Source organism: Miniopterus natalensis, chromosome 4 (assembly GCF_054644295.1).
Source record: "Miniopterus natalensis isolate mMinNat1 chromosome 4, mMinNat1.hap1, whole genome shotgun sequence".
NCBI lineage: Eukaryota > Metazoa > Chordata > Mammalia > Chiroptera > Miniopteridae > Miniopterus > Miniopterus natalensis.
The window spans coordinates 44,362,733-44,379,659 of record NC_142084.1 but is presented as its reverse complement, the minus strand read 5'-3'; the positions used below and the strand labels follow the sequence as shown (position 1 = coordinate 44,379,659).

The 16,927-nt window shown below is 44.0% G+C and overlaps 1 protein-coding gene across 1 annotated transcript in view; it reads left to right on the top strand.

Moving 5' to 3' along the window:
• The first annotated feature begins 11,382 nt into the window (after positions 1 to 11,382).
• Positions 11,383 to 16,927, top strand: part of TMEM154 (transmembrane protein 154) — a 33,210-nt gene continuing 27,665 nt past the window's right edge. The window contains 2 exon segments of the mRNA XM_087815957.1: positions 11,383 to 11,482; positions 16,245 to 16,253. Of these exon segments, the coding sequence (XP_087672083.1) occupies positions 11,383 to 11,482; positions 16,245 to 16,253 (109 nt within the window).

The window sequence follows — 16,927 nt, the reverse complement described above, 5'->3', positions numbered from 1 at the left end:
CCCAGCCCCATGCATGGTCTCATTTGGCCATCAAATAAACAAGGCTTTTTAAACCTCCATGTTGGAGGCCTTCCCCTGTGCTCTGCTGACCTGTTACAGAGACATTTTTGTAGTTGTCCATGTGCACATTTAGTAGCTTCTCTGGATTGTTTCCACAGAATCTCTGGAACAAAACATCATGCCCTGGACCTTGAACTTAAAAACGCTTCCTCTTTTCTAACCCATCCCTTCCATCTTTGTGTACTAGACAATTCTACTTTTGACATGCAAATTCTCTTAAAAATCGAAGCATTTTCCTTCATTCATCTCTTCTGTTCCCCATGGCATCACCAACCTACCTACCTGTGGGACTAAAAGTCATTCCAGACTTGTAGGTCTCCTTTTCTCCTCACACACATCTTTTGGTTTGTTTCAGTATTAGGAAGGTAATACGTGGTATTACATTTTTTCCCCAAATACCAATGTGTAGTAAAAGAAATCTATCCTATTCATTTCTCCTCCCCCGTCTCCTTCTTGCTCCCCTCCCACCAAGCTTTCAATGTCCCTCTGTTCCTTCCTGGTAGATCCAGTCCTTCCTGTTTTCTATCTATATGCAAGCATATGTTTTTTTCTCACTGCTTTTTCAATATGTTAATGTTTGTATGTGAGGGCAATGATTTCCTCTTATTCTGTCCATGGCCAGAATAATTGTCAGTCCCTACAGATGGCCAAAGAGGAGGTTTTCTTAGTTGGCAGGTATAGAAAATAGACTCCCCCTCCTTCCAAAGCCCCACAGAGGTGCCACGTGTGCTGGACTTGCCAGCAGCCTGAGCAGAGCTCCCAACATGGCCAAGCAAACCCCTCAGGTAGTTACACACAAAACCCCAAACATTAAAACCTTCATTCTATTGTGTTTGTGTTTTTCTGTTTGTTTGTTTTTTAAAGAGGCAATGCGTTTTGCACAGGATCCTGAGATATTGTAGGGGGTGGGATCTACACAGGGTGTTAGACCAGTGGGGTCACATTGGACCTGAGTTCAGCAATCTCCGTACTTGGGCTCTGGCTAGGAAAGAATTCAGAGCCAAGACCCAAACTGTAAGATAACATTTATTTGGTAAATCACAGAGGCAGAAAAAGTAATTTCTAGAAGAAATGGGCTTAGGGAACAAGTTCTAGCAGTAAAGGCAGGGCCCTTGGATCTTGGGACTGAGGAAGCTAATGGTAATTCACGAGGGGGGGGCGGGGGGGCGTGAATGGAGGGGGAGGGGGAAGGGAAAGTGAAAGGGCAGGGGATCGTTATCCAATGCAGCTGGTCCTGAGGTCAACTGTGGCTAGTTTTGTTGCTTTTCTGGGCCTAGATGTTATCTCTAGGGAGGAAAGGTCGGGGGCCTAAACCACAGGACTGGCGATATGCTAGGGGAGGAAAGGCCACCTGGGGGCAAGGTCTCATCCTAGGCACCAGGGGCTTTCCACCCTGATGACCTTCTGTACCTAGCCCATCATCCTTGCTCTGCTGTGTCTAACTGCCTAGTACAGAGAGAGGACAGACAAGTTTATGCAATGGGGAAAAAAATGACTACACCAGAGGAGAATTTAGGCAGGGTGTGCACTGGGGCTCACTTCAGTGAATGTTCTCCCTCACTGAGTTTAATAAGTTAAACTCCTGGCACGGAAATGGTAAGGATTATTTAGTTTCTGATTCAGTAACTTGTGATCATTTACAAAAAGAGGTGTCCAAGTGCAAAGAAGAAATTTTTTTAAAAATCCCATTTGGATAAGGGCCATTTTAATTTTTATTTCATTTTATTTTTTAATCCTCACCTGAGGATATGTTCTAATGACTTTTAGAGAAAGAGGAAGGAACAGAGAGAGAGAAGCATTGATCAGTTGCCTCCCACATGTGCCCCAACTGGGGATGGAACCCACAACCCCGGTATGTGCCCTGACCAGGAATCAAACTCATAACCCTCTGGTGAATGGGATGACACTCCAACCAACTGAGTCACCAGGCCAGGGCAAATAAGGGCCATATTTTAAAATTTTATTTTATTAAATTTTTAAATACATCTTTATTGATTTCAGAGGGTGGAAGGGAGAGGGAGAGAGAGATAGAACTATCAATGATGAGAGAGTTGTCATTGATTGGCTGCCTCCTGCACACCTCCTGCTGGGGATCGAGTCCACAATCTGGCATGTGCCCTGATCGGGAATCGAACTGCGATCTCCTGGATCCTAGGTTGATGCTCAACCGCTGAGCCACGCCCGGCTGGGCAGGGCCATTTTTATATTCTTTCTTTCATTCATTTGTTCATTCAACATGTATTAATTGGCTTCAGGTATCTCTTGGGGCAGAACTTTGAGAGGAGGGAAGGCATAAAGTTAACTCAGACAAGGCTCCTACTTCCAAAAGTACATGGTCAATTAGGTCAGAAAGAGATTGTCTAAGTGATATAATCCAAACATAATGTGATAAAGATCATGAGTACAGCTAAAATGCTGCAGGTGCTACCCAATACTTCCTCTCCAATAAACACTGTCATGGACCTGGGTTCTAGCAACTGTCTCCAGGGACTCAGAAATCTAGGAATGCCAGGGGTGACACCACAGCATGGCTCAGCCATTTATCTTTGCTGGCTCTGGACTGAACCGGGGTCCCTGCAGGAGAAGGGAAGAAGATGGCAGTAGTGAGTTAGGTGTGAACGGCCCTATCTTTACAGAGTCCTATCTTTACCATCTACAGTAAGGTGTGACAGCCATAGTTCTCGCTATCTCAGGGCTTGGCCAAAAGCAGCTCTTATATTCTAATCTGACTTTCTCCATTCAGGTTTACAACTTGCGAATGAAGAATCTTAAGAGATATATTAGTCAGTAACAAACAATCCTAAATCTTTCTGTAGCTTATAATCATAAATATTTATTTTCACATTCATGGATCTGTAAGTCAGTGGGGTTTGGGTGAGCTAGGCTGAGTTAGGCTGGAATCAGGTTTCTGATCTCTTTGAGATCTGCTTCACATTACAGAGATCATGATCTCAGGTCACAGAAATGTGTTGCTGGTGGGAATGCAGTCCTGTGCAGCCACTGTGGAAAGCACTATGGAGTTACTTCAAAAAATTAAAAATGGAACTGCCTTATGGCCTAGTGATTTTACTTCTGGGGATATATCTGAAGAAACCAGAAACACTGATTTGAAAGAATATATGCACCCCTATGTTCATGGCAGCGTTATTTACAATAGCCAAGATTTGGAAGCAGCCCAAGTGCCCATCAGTAGATGAGTGGGTAAAAAAGTTGTGGGATATTTACACCGTGGAATACTACTTGGCTGTAAAAAGAGAAGGAAATCTTATTCTTTGTGACTGCATGGATGGACCTGGAAAGCATTTTGGTAAGTGAAATAAGCCAGTCAGAAAAAGACAAATACCATATGATTTTACTCTTATGTGGCATCTAATGAACAAAAATAAACTAATAAACAAAATAGAAACAGATTCATAGATAGAGGACAGACTGACAGCTGTCAGAGGGGAGCAGGGTGGTGGGGCTGGGTGAGAAAGGTAAAGGGATTAAGCAAAAGACAAAACAAAACAAAAAAACTCATAGACACAGACAACAGCATGTTGATTACCAGAGGGAAAGGAGGGTGGGGGAGGCAGAAAAGGAGGCCGGGGGATAAACGGTGAAAGAAGGACTTGACTTGGGGTGGTGAACACATAATACAATATATAGATGATGTATTATATAATTGTACACCTGAAGCCTATTTAATTTTATTAACCAATGTCACCCCAATAAATTCAGTTTAAAAAAAAAGAAAGAAATGCAAGACCACAGAAATACAAGAAGATAAGCCCTATTATGTGATGGCTCGTAAAGAAGTTTGCCTACATTGTCTCTTCCACTCATATTTCTTTGATCATAGCAAATCATGTGAAGCCTGGCCCTATGTCAAAAAGGCAGAGAAATAAAGATTGCCTATGTGAGTGGAGGGTTACTGTCATGTCACAAGGGCATGGATATAATTTGTGGGATTCAGAGAAAGCATAAAGAACTGGGGGAAATGATCTAATCTACTATAAGGGATTGCCATTTTTCACGAAGAGAGAACCTAACCATGAGATATATAAGTGGCATCTTCTGTGCAGTGCACTTGTGACCTGTGGGCACCGAAACGTAGTGACAGACACTAGCGCCCAGTGCCATGTGTGGCTGTAGCTGAAATGATCATCACTGTAGACGTGAACAATGCTGTTCCTGGCTTCAGATAAGCTTTGCATTTGCTGCTTCCTAAACAGTGAAGGCACCACTTCATCTTTCTTTTCAGTGTCCTTGTCCACTTATTTCCTTCCTTGTGCCCCAAATCCACAGCAGTCACGCTCCTCCAGCCCACCGTGTTTATGGGGGCTCCATTTCAACTCAGTAATGCTCCCCTGATTGGCAGTCCTGCAAGGCCCCTGCCCTCCATTCTCACCCTGCCTGGGGCTGCTCCATTGCTGCAAATACATGCCTACATTTCTGGGTCTTGCTGATGATGGAAAGGCTCAAGAGCCTGGCTGGGTTCTGTCTTTAGAAGCTAAGGTGTATCTCTCCCTTGAAAATCTTTATATGAGCCTTCCCCTAAAAGAATCTCAGAGACTCATAGAATATGAATGCGGGGGGCTTTAGAGCTCATCTGGTCAGCCCCACTGTGTTACAGACAAAGCAAATGAGGCTGAGAGAATCTAGTTAGTGAATGAACTGAGACTGTAGCCTTAGACTTCTGATTCTCAATCCAGTGGACGCTCAGTGTCTCACCACATTCATCTTTCCCAGGGGAGGGGGTTAATTGCATTATATTGAAATTAGCATAAACATGTATGGCAGGATCCTAGATGAAATTCTATGGATATGTGAATTTGGGGTCCTTGGGCTCTCTCTGTTTACATACCCATCTAAAGCCACCCAAACTAACAAATTAGACTCTTTGGTCTAGGAAAAGGACATCTCAGCTACAATGCAAAGATAAATATAAACAGTTCTTAGCTCTTGATCTTCTAAGGACCCAAGGACCAGAGTTGCATTTTAGAAACAGCCTTCCTACCAACTCTGGCATTCCCAAAGCAATCTCAGAGCAAAATGGGAGTAGCAGAGATTGGGGAGGAGAGGCCCTGAAATAACTGAGGTTAATCCTAAATAACTGGGAAATCACTAAACTGACTGGTTGTATTTGTAAGTGACTGTATTCAATTTACAATTACCAGAATCAAATTTCAAAATCAATGCTTTAATAGAAAACTAGAGTAAGTTACCATTTACTCATACCTGAGTTTGTGACCTGTGAATTTTGTACATACAGTGAGTTGGCAGGATAGTAATACCAACTACTAGTACTGGAAATAAATGTAGACATAATACTGCTAGCTTAATATGTATAGGAAAAGATATGAAAGGATTTAAAAATGGGAGAATTTATTTTTGCTTATATGCATTTTTAATTTTTCTGTAATAAACATGCATTGTTTTGTAATAAGAAAACTTGTTTATTTTAATTTTAAGACAACCACCTCCTACCTACTATCCTCCACTGCTCTCTCTCTCTTACCTGATACAAATCTTCTCAACTTTCACTTACTTTTGGCACTACTTACACCCCCTGGCATCTTTCTTAATTCTATTACAATTTGCTATTTCCCCCAAACCTTTGTGCCTTTGTATTTTCCAGTTTCATTGAAGCTGTGGATTTAGTGGGCCACGGTACTATCAACTGTGAATCTGGGAAGTCAAATTAAACAGACAAACAAATACAAGAAAAAGCATGATACTGCTAATACGCATTCATCATTTTGAAGTGTCTTTGGTATAGATACTACATATTTATTAACGATGTGTGTCTTACTTCAAAAATACTTGAAGAGACTTTGAAAAAGATAAGTTGTCAAGACAGCATTTGATCAAAAACAAAACAGTGGTGGAAGGAAGTTTGGTTCCTTTTAACTGGTGTGGGAGGCCACAGATGAGTAAGACTGGGGCAGTGAGTTTCGGGAGATGTGACCAGAGATCTTCTTGGTATATTCTGATGGACACTTGGGGGTGGGGGTAGAGGAATGGCACTTAGTCCTTCCCAAGGACAGGGAAACTTCTGGAAAGGCAAAGGCTCCCTGGTGGAGATGGCTCCTGATCTAGGTCTTGAAAGATGAGTTAAAGTTTGCCAGGGAAAGAAATGTTCTTAGAAGTGGTAAGGAAACCTGGGTTTCCTGGCAAGCAAGGCAAAAAGGGAAAATATTGTGTTATTTATTTCTTACTACCTGAGAAAAAGGACATACCTTTTGAGGTGCTAAAAATGAAACTCTAGAGTAATGATTCTCAAGTGTTTGTGCATAAAAATCCCCCAAACATTATGGGACATCAGCTCTAGAGATTCTGAGTCAATAGTTCTAGGGTGGGGTCCAGGATTCTGAATTTTAATGAGCTCCCCAAATAATTCTGATGTAGGTGGTGCCCACTTAAGAAATATACTACTGTAAAAGAAAAATTTTAATTCACTTATTCATTCAAAAAATATTAAGCACTGTCCTAAATGTTTGGGGATAGACTGGAGAATAAGACAGGGAAGCCCCCTGCACTCAGGGAGACTAGTCAGTTAGGGGAGGGCCATAGAATCTGAGGTTCTGCCTCTGTTCCTCGGGTGCTCCCCAAAGGCCCTCCAAACCAGAGCTCTGCACCTTGTCTGGCAGGCCAAGGGCCACTTCAGCTCCAAACCACAATCCTTCTCAGTTTCATTTTTGGTCACCAGGCTATTTGTCTAGGCTCTGGGACTCTTCATGGAGGGGGTCCAGGCTGAGGCCTGTGGTGGAAGCCCCTAGGATTCTCCAAACCCTGTAGCAGCTGCTCTGAGTGACCAGCTGAAGAGTGCGTGTCTGGGGCCAGCAGCCAGAATGCAGGGACAGAGACCACTGAGGGTTCTGACAAGCACAGAAAGGCTGTCAAGGTGAACTTTGGTGTGTAGGCTCCCTGCTTCAAATGTAGTGACCCCCCAAATTCAGATGTTGAAGTCTTAGTCCCCAATGTGATGATATTTGGAGATGGGGGCCTCTGGGAAGTAATAGGATTAGCTGGAGTCACTGGGGTGAGGCCCTCTTGACGAGATTAGTGTCCTATAAGAAGAGACACCTGAGAGCTTGCTCTCGCTCTCTGCCATTTGAGGACACAGTGAGAGGCAGCCAAGCAGGAGGAGGGCTCTCACAAAAACCTGACCTGCTGGCACCCCAATCTCTGACTTCCAGCCTTCTTGATTTATAAGAAAATAAATGTCTGTTGCGTCAGCCCAAGCTGACTAAGACACAGCAGAATTGATATTGGCCCCTCTCCTGGCTTCGGCTTTTCTGCTTACTCTGAGGCCCAGTTTAATCCTTCTGTTCCACCCCCTGCCCTGCCCACTTATCTCTCTGGGCACTCCTTCAGAGCCTGAAACCTTAATCTGCCCCCTATGCCCTCCTAACTGGCTTCAGAGTGAGCCACAGGCCCACCTGGTATTGCTCTTACTATGTCTGAGTCCTGGCCACCTTGTCATGCAGAGCCATCAACTACCACCAGTTAGCATTCAGGCAGAACAAGAAGCCCCAGAAGGTGTATGCAAGTGTGTCAGTGTGGGTGTGAGTTTTTGTGTGTGAGCATGTGTGTATATTTATGTGTAAGTATGCATGTAGGTACGTGCTGAGAGAGGCTGGATACAACTGAACAATGGCCAGACACACAATCTGCAGCACACAACCCAGGAAGCCAGCCTGCTGGAAATCAAACTCGCAGGAAGTCAGACCCTATCTCTAGTAACCACAATCCCCGTAAAAACTGGCCCAAATTTTTTCCTCCCGCTTTCAATTCAGAAGAAGCAAATGTGTACCCCAAACCAATAACCAGGGCTCGCTTCTAGTTCCCCGTGCCAGTAGCGTCCCATTGGGGCGCACCTGAAGCCCCCCCCCCCCCCACTCCTCTTTGGCCTGCCTTTGAGTCTCGGCCAAAACACAAGTGATGGTGGCTGACTGCCTGGCTGTAGCAGGCTCGGAATAAACAGCCTTTGCTTGTTCTCAGTTGGTTGGCCTCCATGGGTTTCCAGTGTGTGTGGGAGGGAGCTCTGTATACATGCGTGAGTGTGCGTGTGTGTGAGTGTGTGCGCCTGTCTGTGTGTGGGGGGAATGGCAAAGTTGGTGAGAGGGAGTGTAACAGGAGCCTGTACTGACTGGAAGATCTCATCACTCTGAGTTTGTTCCCTTGGCAGTCCTCTTTTGGAGCTGACAGGAGGGAGGGGAGATGGGACAGGAGGGAAGGGAGGAGGAAGTGGACAACAGTCTCTCCTGTAACAGAGAGGAGATTGTAAAAGCTGGATTTGTTGGGGTAAAGTAACAAAGAGTCCCCAGAAACAGCACTTTCTCCTCCTGCCCTTCCGAGCGTGCGGAGGTCTCAGGGCAACTCCTAGGCCCCACACTTCATTACCTCCCTCCTTTCACTGCTACAGCCAAGGGCAGGTACCGATGTGTCATTACCGCTGCCTGAGTGCCTGCTGTTCCCTCCAGACGCTCCCAGTGCCTCCCTGTCGAGACTAGAGCCCTGACTTCCTGCCATGAGTGCATCAGGGTTTAATCTGAGGCTGGGCGGCCACTTGCCAAAATTAATGGTTGGTAAAATTAGAACAAACAGAGGTAAATAGCCCATTACCTACCACAGTCTCCCTGTGATTTTAACTGCAGTAAAGAGATCACCAAGGTGCAGCTATTTTCTGATCAATGATGGTAATTTTCTTCCCCCTAAGATCAGCTTAATCACAGCAAGGGTCTTAGAGAGCACAGGGGTCAAAGGAAAATTACACGGTTGTGCAGGATGTCTCCGCAGCCGCTGTTTATTTTGCACGTGATTCTAACTGATGCAGTGTCGTGCTTGCTCAGAAGCAACGCGTGGTGCACTTGGAGAAGCTATGAGGGACTGTCTGGCTATGCCTCGGGCCTCTGCAGAGGACTGCAGAACAGGGCAGTCTGTGGTACAGCCACAGGTACCTGGCTCTGCAAAGCTTCCTGTCAGCTGTAGTTTTAAAATCAAAGTAACCAGGGCTGACACCTTGCCCTATCCAAACACGTGCCTCAAGCCTGGCATCCAGCAATGGTTTTAAAAGGGTGTAAGTGGCAAAATGAAGAGAGCTCCCAAGCCCTCGGCATTTTCTGTTGCATGTGTGTGGCAGCTGGAGAAATGTGTGCTAATACAGGAAAAATTGCGAGCCAAACTCAGTGCTAGAGGGTCTCCGAGCTGGTGGTCTACTCGCTTGCTCAGCAAGAGTTTGATTAATACTTCCTTCCTTCCCTGTTGTTTTCCAATCAATCATCCAGTTTTGATCGCGTCTATTTTCTTCCACCGTTTGTTCTGTATTGTCTCCTAAAGGGCAAAGGCATATTAAATCAGGAGTTGACTTAATTGCCAGTTTAAAACATTAAAATCCATAGTGTAAACCAATTAACAAACTGATCATTACATGAATCACCAACCTACTTCTTGTGCATAAGAACTGAGACAAACAGTGACTAATGACATTAAAAAGCAGCAGTGCACCGAACAAAAAATTAATGGCTGTGTCAGGAGCATCGAAATTCCAGTCACCTCGAGTGTTTACAACAACCAGATCACTGCAGAAACCTACCGGAAAGTGGTGACTCATGGTAACCTGCAGGAAAGGGGTGAGAGATAGGTGTCTGATGCCTCTCTCTATATGCCTGTCTCTCTTGGCACCACAACAGCCATGAGTATTGCATTCTCTAGTGCTTAGACCCTAACCCTAGACCAAAGGAAGAACTTCAGTTAGAACACAAAAACCTAACACTCTAATCTCCCCTGCATACTGGTTTAAACAGACACCTCCTTCCTGCATTGTTTCAATTGGGTAGAATTTCCACTCCCATTCTAATCCATCTCAGTCCTATTTTGTTTGTTGTTAACAACCTCTGAGAAATTTATTGTTATGCAAAGAGGAAGAAAGGTAACTTGCAGACCCCACCCCCACCCTCAGAACAGACTTTGCTTTGGAAACAGGTCCTTTAAAAGATCATTTCTCCCTTACAATACAATCCAGCAATCAAATACCCTTATATTTTTCCAGAGGCGTTGAAAACTTATGTCTGCACAAATACCTGCACAGGGATGTTTATAGTAGCTTATTTATAATTGCCAAAACTTGGAAGTAACCAAGATGTTCTTCAGTAGGTGAATGGATAAACAACTGTGATACATGCAGAATATTATCCAGAGCTAAAAAGAAATGAGATATCAAGCCATAAAAAGACAAGGACGAATCTTAAATGCATATTGCTAAGTGAAAGAAGCCAATCTGAAGAGGCTACGTACCGTATGATTCCAACATATGATGTTCTGGACTAGGCAAAACTTTGGAGACAGTGAAAAGATCAGTGGTTCTCAGGGGTTGGCAAGGGCGGGGGTGCATGAGGGAGGGATGAACAGGTGGAGCACTGAGGATTTTTAGGGCAGTAAATCTAAGCTGTATGATACTACAATGAGAATACATGTCATTATTGTACATTTGTCCAACCCCAAAGAATGCATAATACCAATAGTGAACTTTGGGTAATTATGATGTGTCAATGCAGGTTCATCAGTTATAACAAATGTACCATCCTATGGGGGATGTTCACAATAGGGAACGCTATTCGCACATGGGCGTGGCATGGCCCTTCCCCTCTCCAAGAGTCTGGGAGAGGGGCATTCATCCAGGGCCCAGGAAGGAAGATGGGTCTGGCTGGAGAGAAGTGGCCTGGCCATGTTCTGATGGTGCAGATGTCCCTGTTGCCTGGGCCTGCACTGTCCAACACAGCAGGGCTAGCCACATGGAGTTATTTAAATTTAAATTAATAAAACTGAAAACTAAACATTCATTTCGCACTAGCCTCATTTCAAGTGACCAACAGCCTATGTGGCTAATGGCACCATCCTGGACAGCACAGATTTGGAACATTTTCGTCATCTCAGAAAGGTCTACTGCTGGCTAGCGCTGTTCTGCACTCTAGGTAGCCACAGAGGCTCACATGTGGGTTGAGTAAAATCACAAATCAAAACTGCATAGTTCAGGGCCCCCAGTTTCAGATTCCAAATGACACCTGAGCAACCGACACCGCATCCACAGGGACAATTTCAAAAGACAGAGGCCCGTGGCTGAGCCAGCCTGGAAAGGGCTTCAGAGGCATGCTAACTGCATCAGTGACTGAAGGGCAACTTCTCTTTTGCAATCCTTGCTGGTCTAACAGGCTCCTGCAGAATTACATCACTTCCTAAAAAACAGGCAAACACTTCTCCTTCAAGTTAGCACCTACCCAAACAAGCAGGAAACAGGAAATGTTCACGTTTCAGGGAGGCTGAAGCCAGCGCAGCCTCATGCCGGAGGGAGAGCCCAGGCGAGCTGACATGAAGGCGCCCCGAGCCGCCCTCATCTTCGCCCTGCTACTCGCGCTCCTTCCCACCGGCCGGGCTCAGGGTAAGCTACCTCCACTCGGGGAGCAGGGTGATGAAGCCTCGGCTGGTGCCCGAGGCTACAGAACTCTGCCCGGGAGGCTAACACCCAGAAAATGTTATCCTTTTTGTGAAAGAAGTGGAGAAAAGGAGAACTGTCTTTTTAAGGTGGTGGGGAGGGACGGTGAACTTGGCTTTCCCTGCAGCTATCAAAGCGCGCTCTAGCTCGCTCACTTAATGTAACCTCCCTGAAATCTTTTTGTCTTCTGAGATATGGGAGTCCCTGTAATTTACCAGTTTTAATGGGCATATTAAGAAAACCATAAAGTCTTTGGCAGTTCACGGAAAAGAACGTTTCATTCAGCTGAAACAGAGAAATCATAATAAATTTGATTCTAATAATGTGGGCTGAGAAGTCTGCTAGTTTTGAAAACTGGAAAAACTGGGGTATGGTAATTTACTACTCGAAAGTATACTAAAGAAAAGAATAAGTTTAAAAAGAATGTAAACAGGAAATTATCTGAGGAGTTCCCAGGCATCTACTCCAGCTTTTCAAGAAAGGTCTTTCATCTGTTTTTCTTTTATCTTGTTATTTTGGGGGATATTTTCTTTGCATTGATTGTTCCTAATGAAGCTTTGTTTAGGAAAGTAACGTGATAACAGCAAATCAAAGGTATTGAAAAAGAAAAAATATTAAATTTCATTCTTTTGATCTAAGAGCAGTTATTGGTTTATATCCTTGACAGTTGTTACAACAAACGTAGTCCCCCTCAAATGCCTCCTACAGTTTTGTTGACTCTCCCTTGGGTAAATAAACTTGCTGCCCATAGTTTCTTCAGTGGATACTACCTGCTTCTAGTGTAGGGCAGTGCTTCAAGCAAAAGGAAAGTTCTCAAGCTACAGTTCTTTAAATAGGATGGGCATAGGGCACTGATGACTTAACAGATGTCACAACTTCCTGGAGATGAGCAGTCAGCATCCAACTACCCCTACCCCGCGCCATCAATTTCTCTTTCCCTGGGTGCTCTCCAGGTGGTCTCTCCAGGCTTTTGAGGAGAAAGGCAAGCCATTCCAACTGTAAAGATGTTTGGTTGAAAATGAGGCTAGCATTCAAAATAAGTTTGGGGACAATGTTGTTTTATTCACAAAGTTTTGGAGCTGGAAGGGAGCCTAAAGATGAAGCAGCTCAAGCTGCACTGGGGGTACAGACGAAGAAACTGAGGCGGAGGAAGGTGAGATGTCTAGATCCCTGCTAGTCAGCTTTTCTGACTTGGACTTCACGGTTCTCTCCTCTCACCCAGGGGACCAGCCACACCCCCTGCCAAGACCACTGGACTAGACTCCTTTTTCCTCAGGGCATCCCTCAGCACTCCCAAGGAAGTGGGGCCTAGCCATCCCATTTCCACTTCTGGTAACTCTTATCACTACCACAAACACACCCCAGAGAGTAATATTAACCTTGCCTGAAGATTTTCTTGAGCGTCTTGAAAATGATTGAATCGAAGTGTTTGCAATTTGGGAGATGTAGAAGGAAAATCTGAAGCGACTCAATCTGTAAAACTTCTCTTCCTGGGACCCATACCTGATCACATGAGTCTTCCACTTAAAGAGCTTCAGTGGCTCCTCATCTATGCTCCTTGGACTCTCACATCAATCTCCTTCCCAGTGGCACCTCCTTCCATGTGTCCTCCCACTCCCCAGCCACAACTCCTCTAGTCACACTGAATGGAGCATGTGCTCCAGGCCTCTGTGGTTCCTGCCACAAACGAATGACAGGTTCTCTTTTTTCTACTTAGTGAATTACTATATAACCTTAAAATGCTCAAACTGAATGTCACCTCCACCTTGATGTCTCCCTGTACTTCACCCTCCCTGGTGCTGTGCCTTTACCCCTGTTATGCCCCTTAGACCTAAATGTATGTAAACAGAGCTCATCACTTTGAATCACAATTATGTCCATGTTCTTATCTTCCACCAGGCTGTGAACACCTCCAGGGGAAATCCTTTTTAGTTCTTTTTTTGACTTCCTAAAACTCAGTCAGGGGTCAACATAAATTAGGAACTCAGTAATTGTTAATAAATACTAAAACCATCCAAGAATGGCTATGAGGCTAATGACTACACACTGGTGAGCTATTGATAACAGGTAGTGTTAGTATGTCAGAAGAAGCCAAAGATAAAAAGTTGCATTTAAATCACAGATGAAAAGCTGTATTTTAGTAGAGCACAGGGATTATCTAGCTAATCCAACAAGTTCATTGGGTCCTTGCTGGATTCCCAAGGTCTGGAAATATAAAAAATACCACTTGCAAAAAGCTGTATGATCAAAGCATATTACTTTGAGCTTAGTCAAGGGAAAGGCTATTCCAAATTAAAGACTGATTATATATTTTTAAATTAATGAAGGTATGTCCTTTTGATTTCATGGTGCCTCAGACGTCAGGATGTGAGTTGGTTTATGGGTGTCACAATTGTATTTCCTGGAATTCTTCAAGAAATACCTTGGAGATGTTTGGTGGAAGAATCTAATCTACTGAACAGCCCAACTCTCTCCCTTACAAACATATCATGGGACGTATCTCAAATCAGGTCTTTATTAACCACAACCTGGCAACATTATCTAATACCTGCAGTTACCTGAGACCTGCATCATTACCTCTGAGTCAGCGTCTTCTTCTTTACGTAGATTGAGAGCCTGACGGAGACTTGATTACTCTCCCAAGTGAATAATCCACTTAGAAGTCTCCTAGAGAGAAATGAGAAAACAGTTTATCGGGGATTTTGACCAAACACATGAGCGTAGTTAAAGGAAAGCTCTGGGCCTTGGTGTCTTGGCCAGTGTAGGATATTAAGAAAGTTCAGACTCAAGGTGACATTGTGCCGCTGGAGTGAAAGGAGGCATTCCTCCCCCATTCCTCACCCTGGGCCCTGTCAGTGTCAGTTTAACACTGTCAGGAAGCTAAAAGCAGCTTCCCAGATACCAGCACCGTGGGCTTTGTTAGCTGCCACAAGCAGAATGGTTTGTAGGAAGAAGAGTCATAAGACAAAGCAAGGTGGCTGCAAGTGTTTGATGGGGCAGAGCCAAACACCGGATTTGACAGAGAGGACTGGGAGATATTCTGGGCTATTTCAGAAGAGTAAGAACCATGTAGTTATTGATTAATGAACCTTGAGAAGATAAAGAAGAGAAGAAAATTCTAGTTGCATAAATGAAGTGGCACTTTCTGACATTGTTCTCGTTTCGGTAAATGTGACTGCCACCTGCTGTTTTCTGGGACAGTCCCAATGAAGTAGTAATAATGATGATAGGGAACATATACAGTGTTCATTATATGCCAGACATTTTCTAAACACTTTTCATATACTAATTCATTTCATTCTCATAACAGCCTTATAGGATGAGTACTATTATTCCTGTTTTACACATGAGAAAACTGAGGCACAGAGAGAGGTTAAATGATTTGCCCAAAGTCACACAGCTAAGTAGTAGATCTAAGTAAGATTCAGCTTCAGGAGTCTATGCTCTAACCATATACTATATCACCTCTGGGTTTTCAGGCTGTGTATCCAGTTTCAGGTTTGGAAAAATGTCTCTGGTGAATTCCCAACTATAGATAGACACATAAACTCTTGGCTGGGCTCTAAGGTTACGTACCACATATTCATAAAGGAGCTGTATTTGGTGCAGTCAGAGACTGGCTGACAGGAAAAGGAGTGGTGAGAGTTGGGTTAAACTTTGGCCTGAAAAAGGGGAAGGGAGGGGCTGAAAGGTACAGAGTGAGCAAAACAGAATCTAGGGATTAGCACAGTTAAAACCAGAAGCAGGTAGATGAGTGTTGAAGTCACTGGGTGAGAGGCTTCAGAGTGTGGGAACCAGGGAGGAAAAGCCCAGCTTTGCTGTGGGGAAGGCCTGTTGAGAACTGACCCCAAAGACCAGACACACACACACACACACACACACACATACACACACTCACCAGAGAGGGATTTATTGAAGCTTAAAGTCCCTCTGTGTCTAAAAGGCTGACAAGTCTGACCTAGAAAACCAGAAGAGGGCAGGGTCTTGGCTGGGATGAGCTCAATTCTATAAAGAAACAATGCAACCTGTAATTTGTCTACCTGTTTGCACCACCCTCAAATGTTGGCGAAGATGTGGAGAAACAGGAACTCTGCACCGCTGGTGAGAGGGTAGATTAGTGCCATCACCTAGCCTACTTTGCTGCTTAACACAGCCACTGGGCTTTTAGTTTCAGCTATCATATTTTTCATTCCTAGAAAAAAAAAATTATTTCTAGAAAATTCTTCATATGTGTAATATGTATATGCATATATAGTGTCTTGGTTTTATTATTGTCTTGATATTTATTTCTTTTATGTCTTTATTTTAAACATATTATTTGGTAACTGTTATCTGAAGTTTTTGTAGACCTATTCTTGTTGCTTATTGTATATGTCGACTCCCATTCATGATGGAATTCTTGAGGCCACTGAGGGCAGAACTTGCACATAGAGGATGACTCACCTTATTTAGCAGAACCCCAAATTTTCTGATCCTATCACCAAGCTACTGTAAATGTTTAACCAATGCAACCCCTGTCCTGTCACCACAAAATAGCATTTGAAAGAGACTCAGACAGGGATGTGCTGGGCTTGAGGGGAGCGGGTGCTTGCACCCCACGCTTAAACCTCAATCTGGGATGGGGAGGGGCAGCCTCCGGGATCAGCCTTCAAGAGTCACATAAAAAGGTGCCAAAACCTCATTAAAAGTGTAGGCCAGCAAACCAGAGTTAGTAGTGGTAACCAGAAGCAGATAATCGAGGGGACCAAAGTGATGGCCAAAGAGAAAGAAGTAGACAAAACCAAATTCAAAATCTGAGGAGGGGCCAGGGTCTACTGTGTCAAGACAATGGAGAGATCAGCCTGACTTTGACTTTGGACTTTTCAGGAATCATTGCAGTTGCTCTTTTTTTTTCTCCTTCTCTCCCTTTCTCTCTGTCTCTCCTTCCCTCCCTTACTTTATTCTTCAAGCCTTCATCTTTGGACACTCCTGTGACAACCCTCCTCACCACTCTCCCTGCCTCAAGCAGCTCCGTAATAACCTCAAGTTACTCTTTTAAATTGTAATTTTGAAACTGGCCACTTAAAAGAAAGAGAGAGAAATACAAAAAATAGAAAAGTATTCAAGTTAGTGATGATAATAGCTTATTTTAATAATCCCTGATCTTTTCTTTTTTAAAGCACTTTTGTGTCTACTATCCCACTGATGGTAGGGAGAAGTTTTAAATGTTAAAAGTGTGTATGTATCCTGTCCTATACATTCCTGTCTGGCTGGTGTGGCTCAGTGGTTGAGCTTCAATCCATGAACCAAGAGGTCCCCAGTTTGATTCCTGGTCAGGGCACATGCCCAGGCTCGATTTTTAGTAGGGGGTGTGCAGCAGGCAGCCCATCGATGTCTTTCTCTCATCGATGT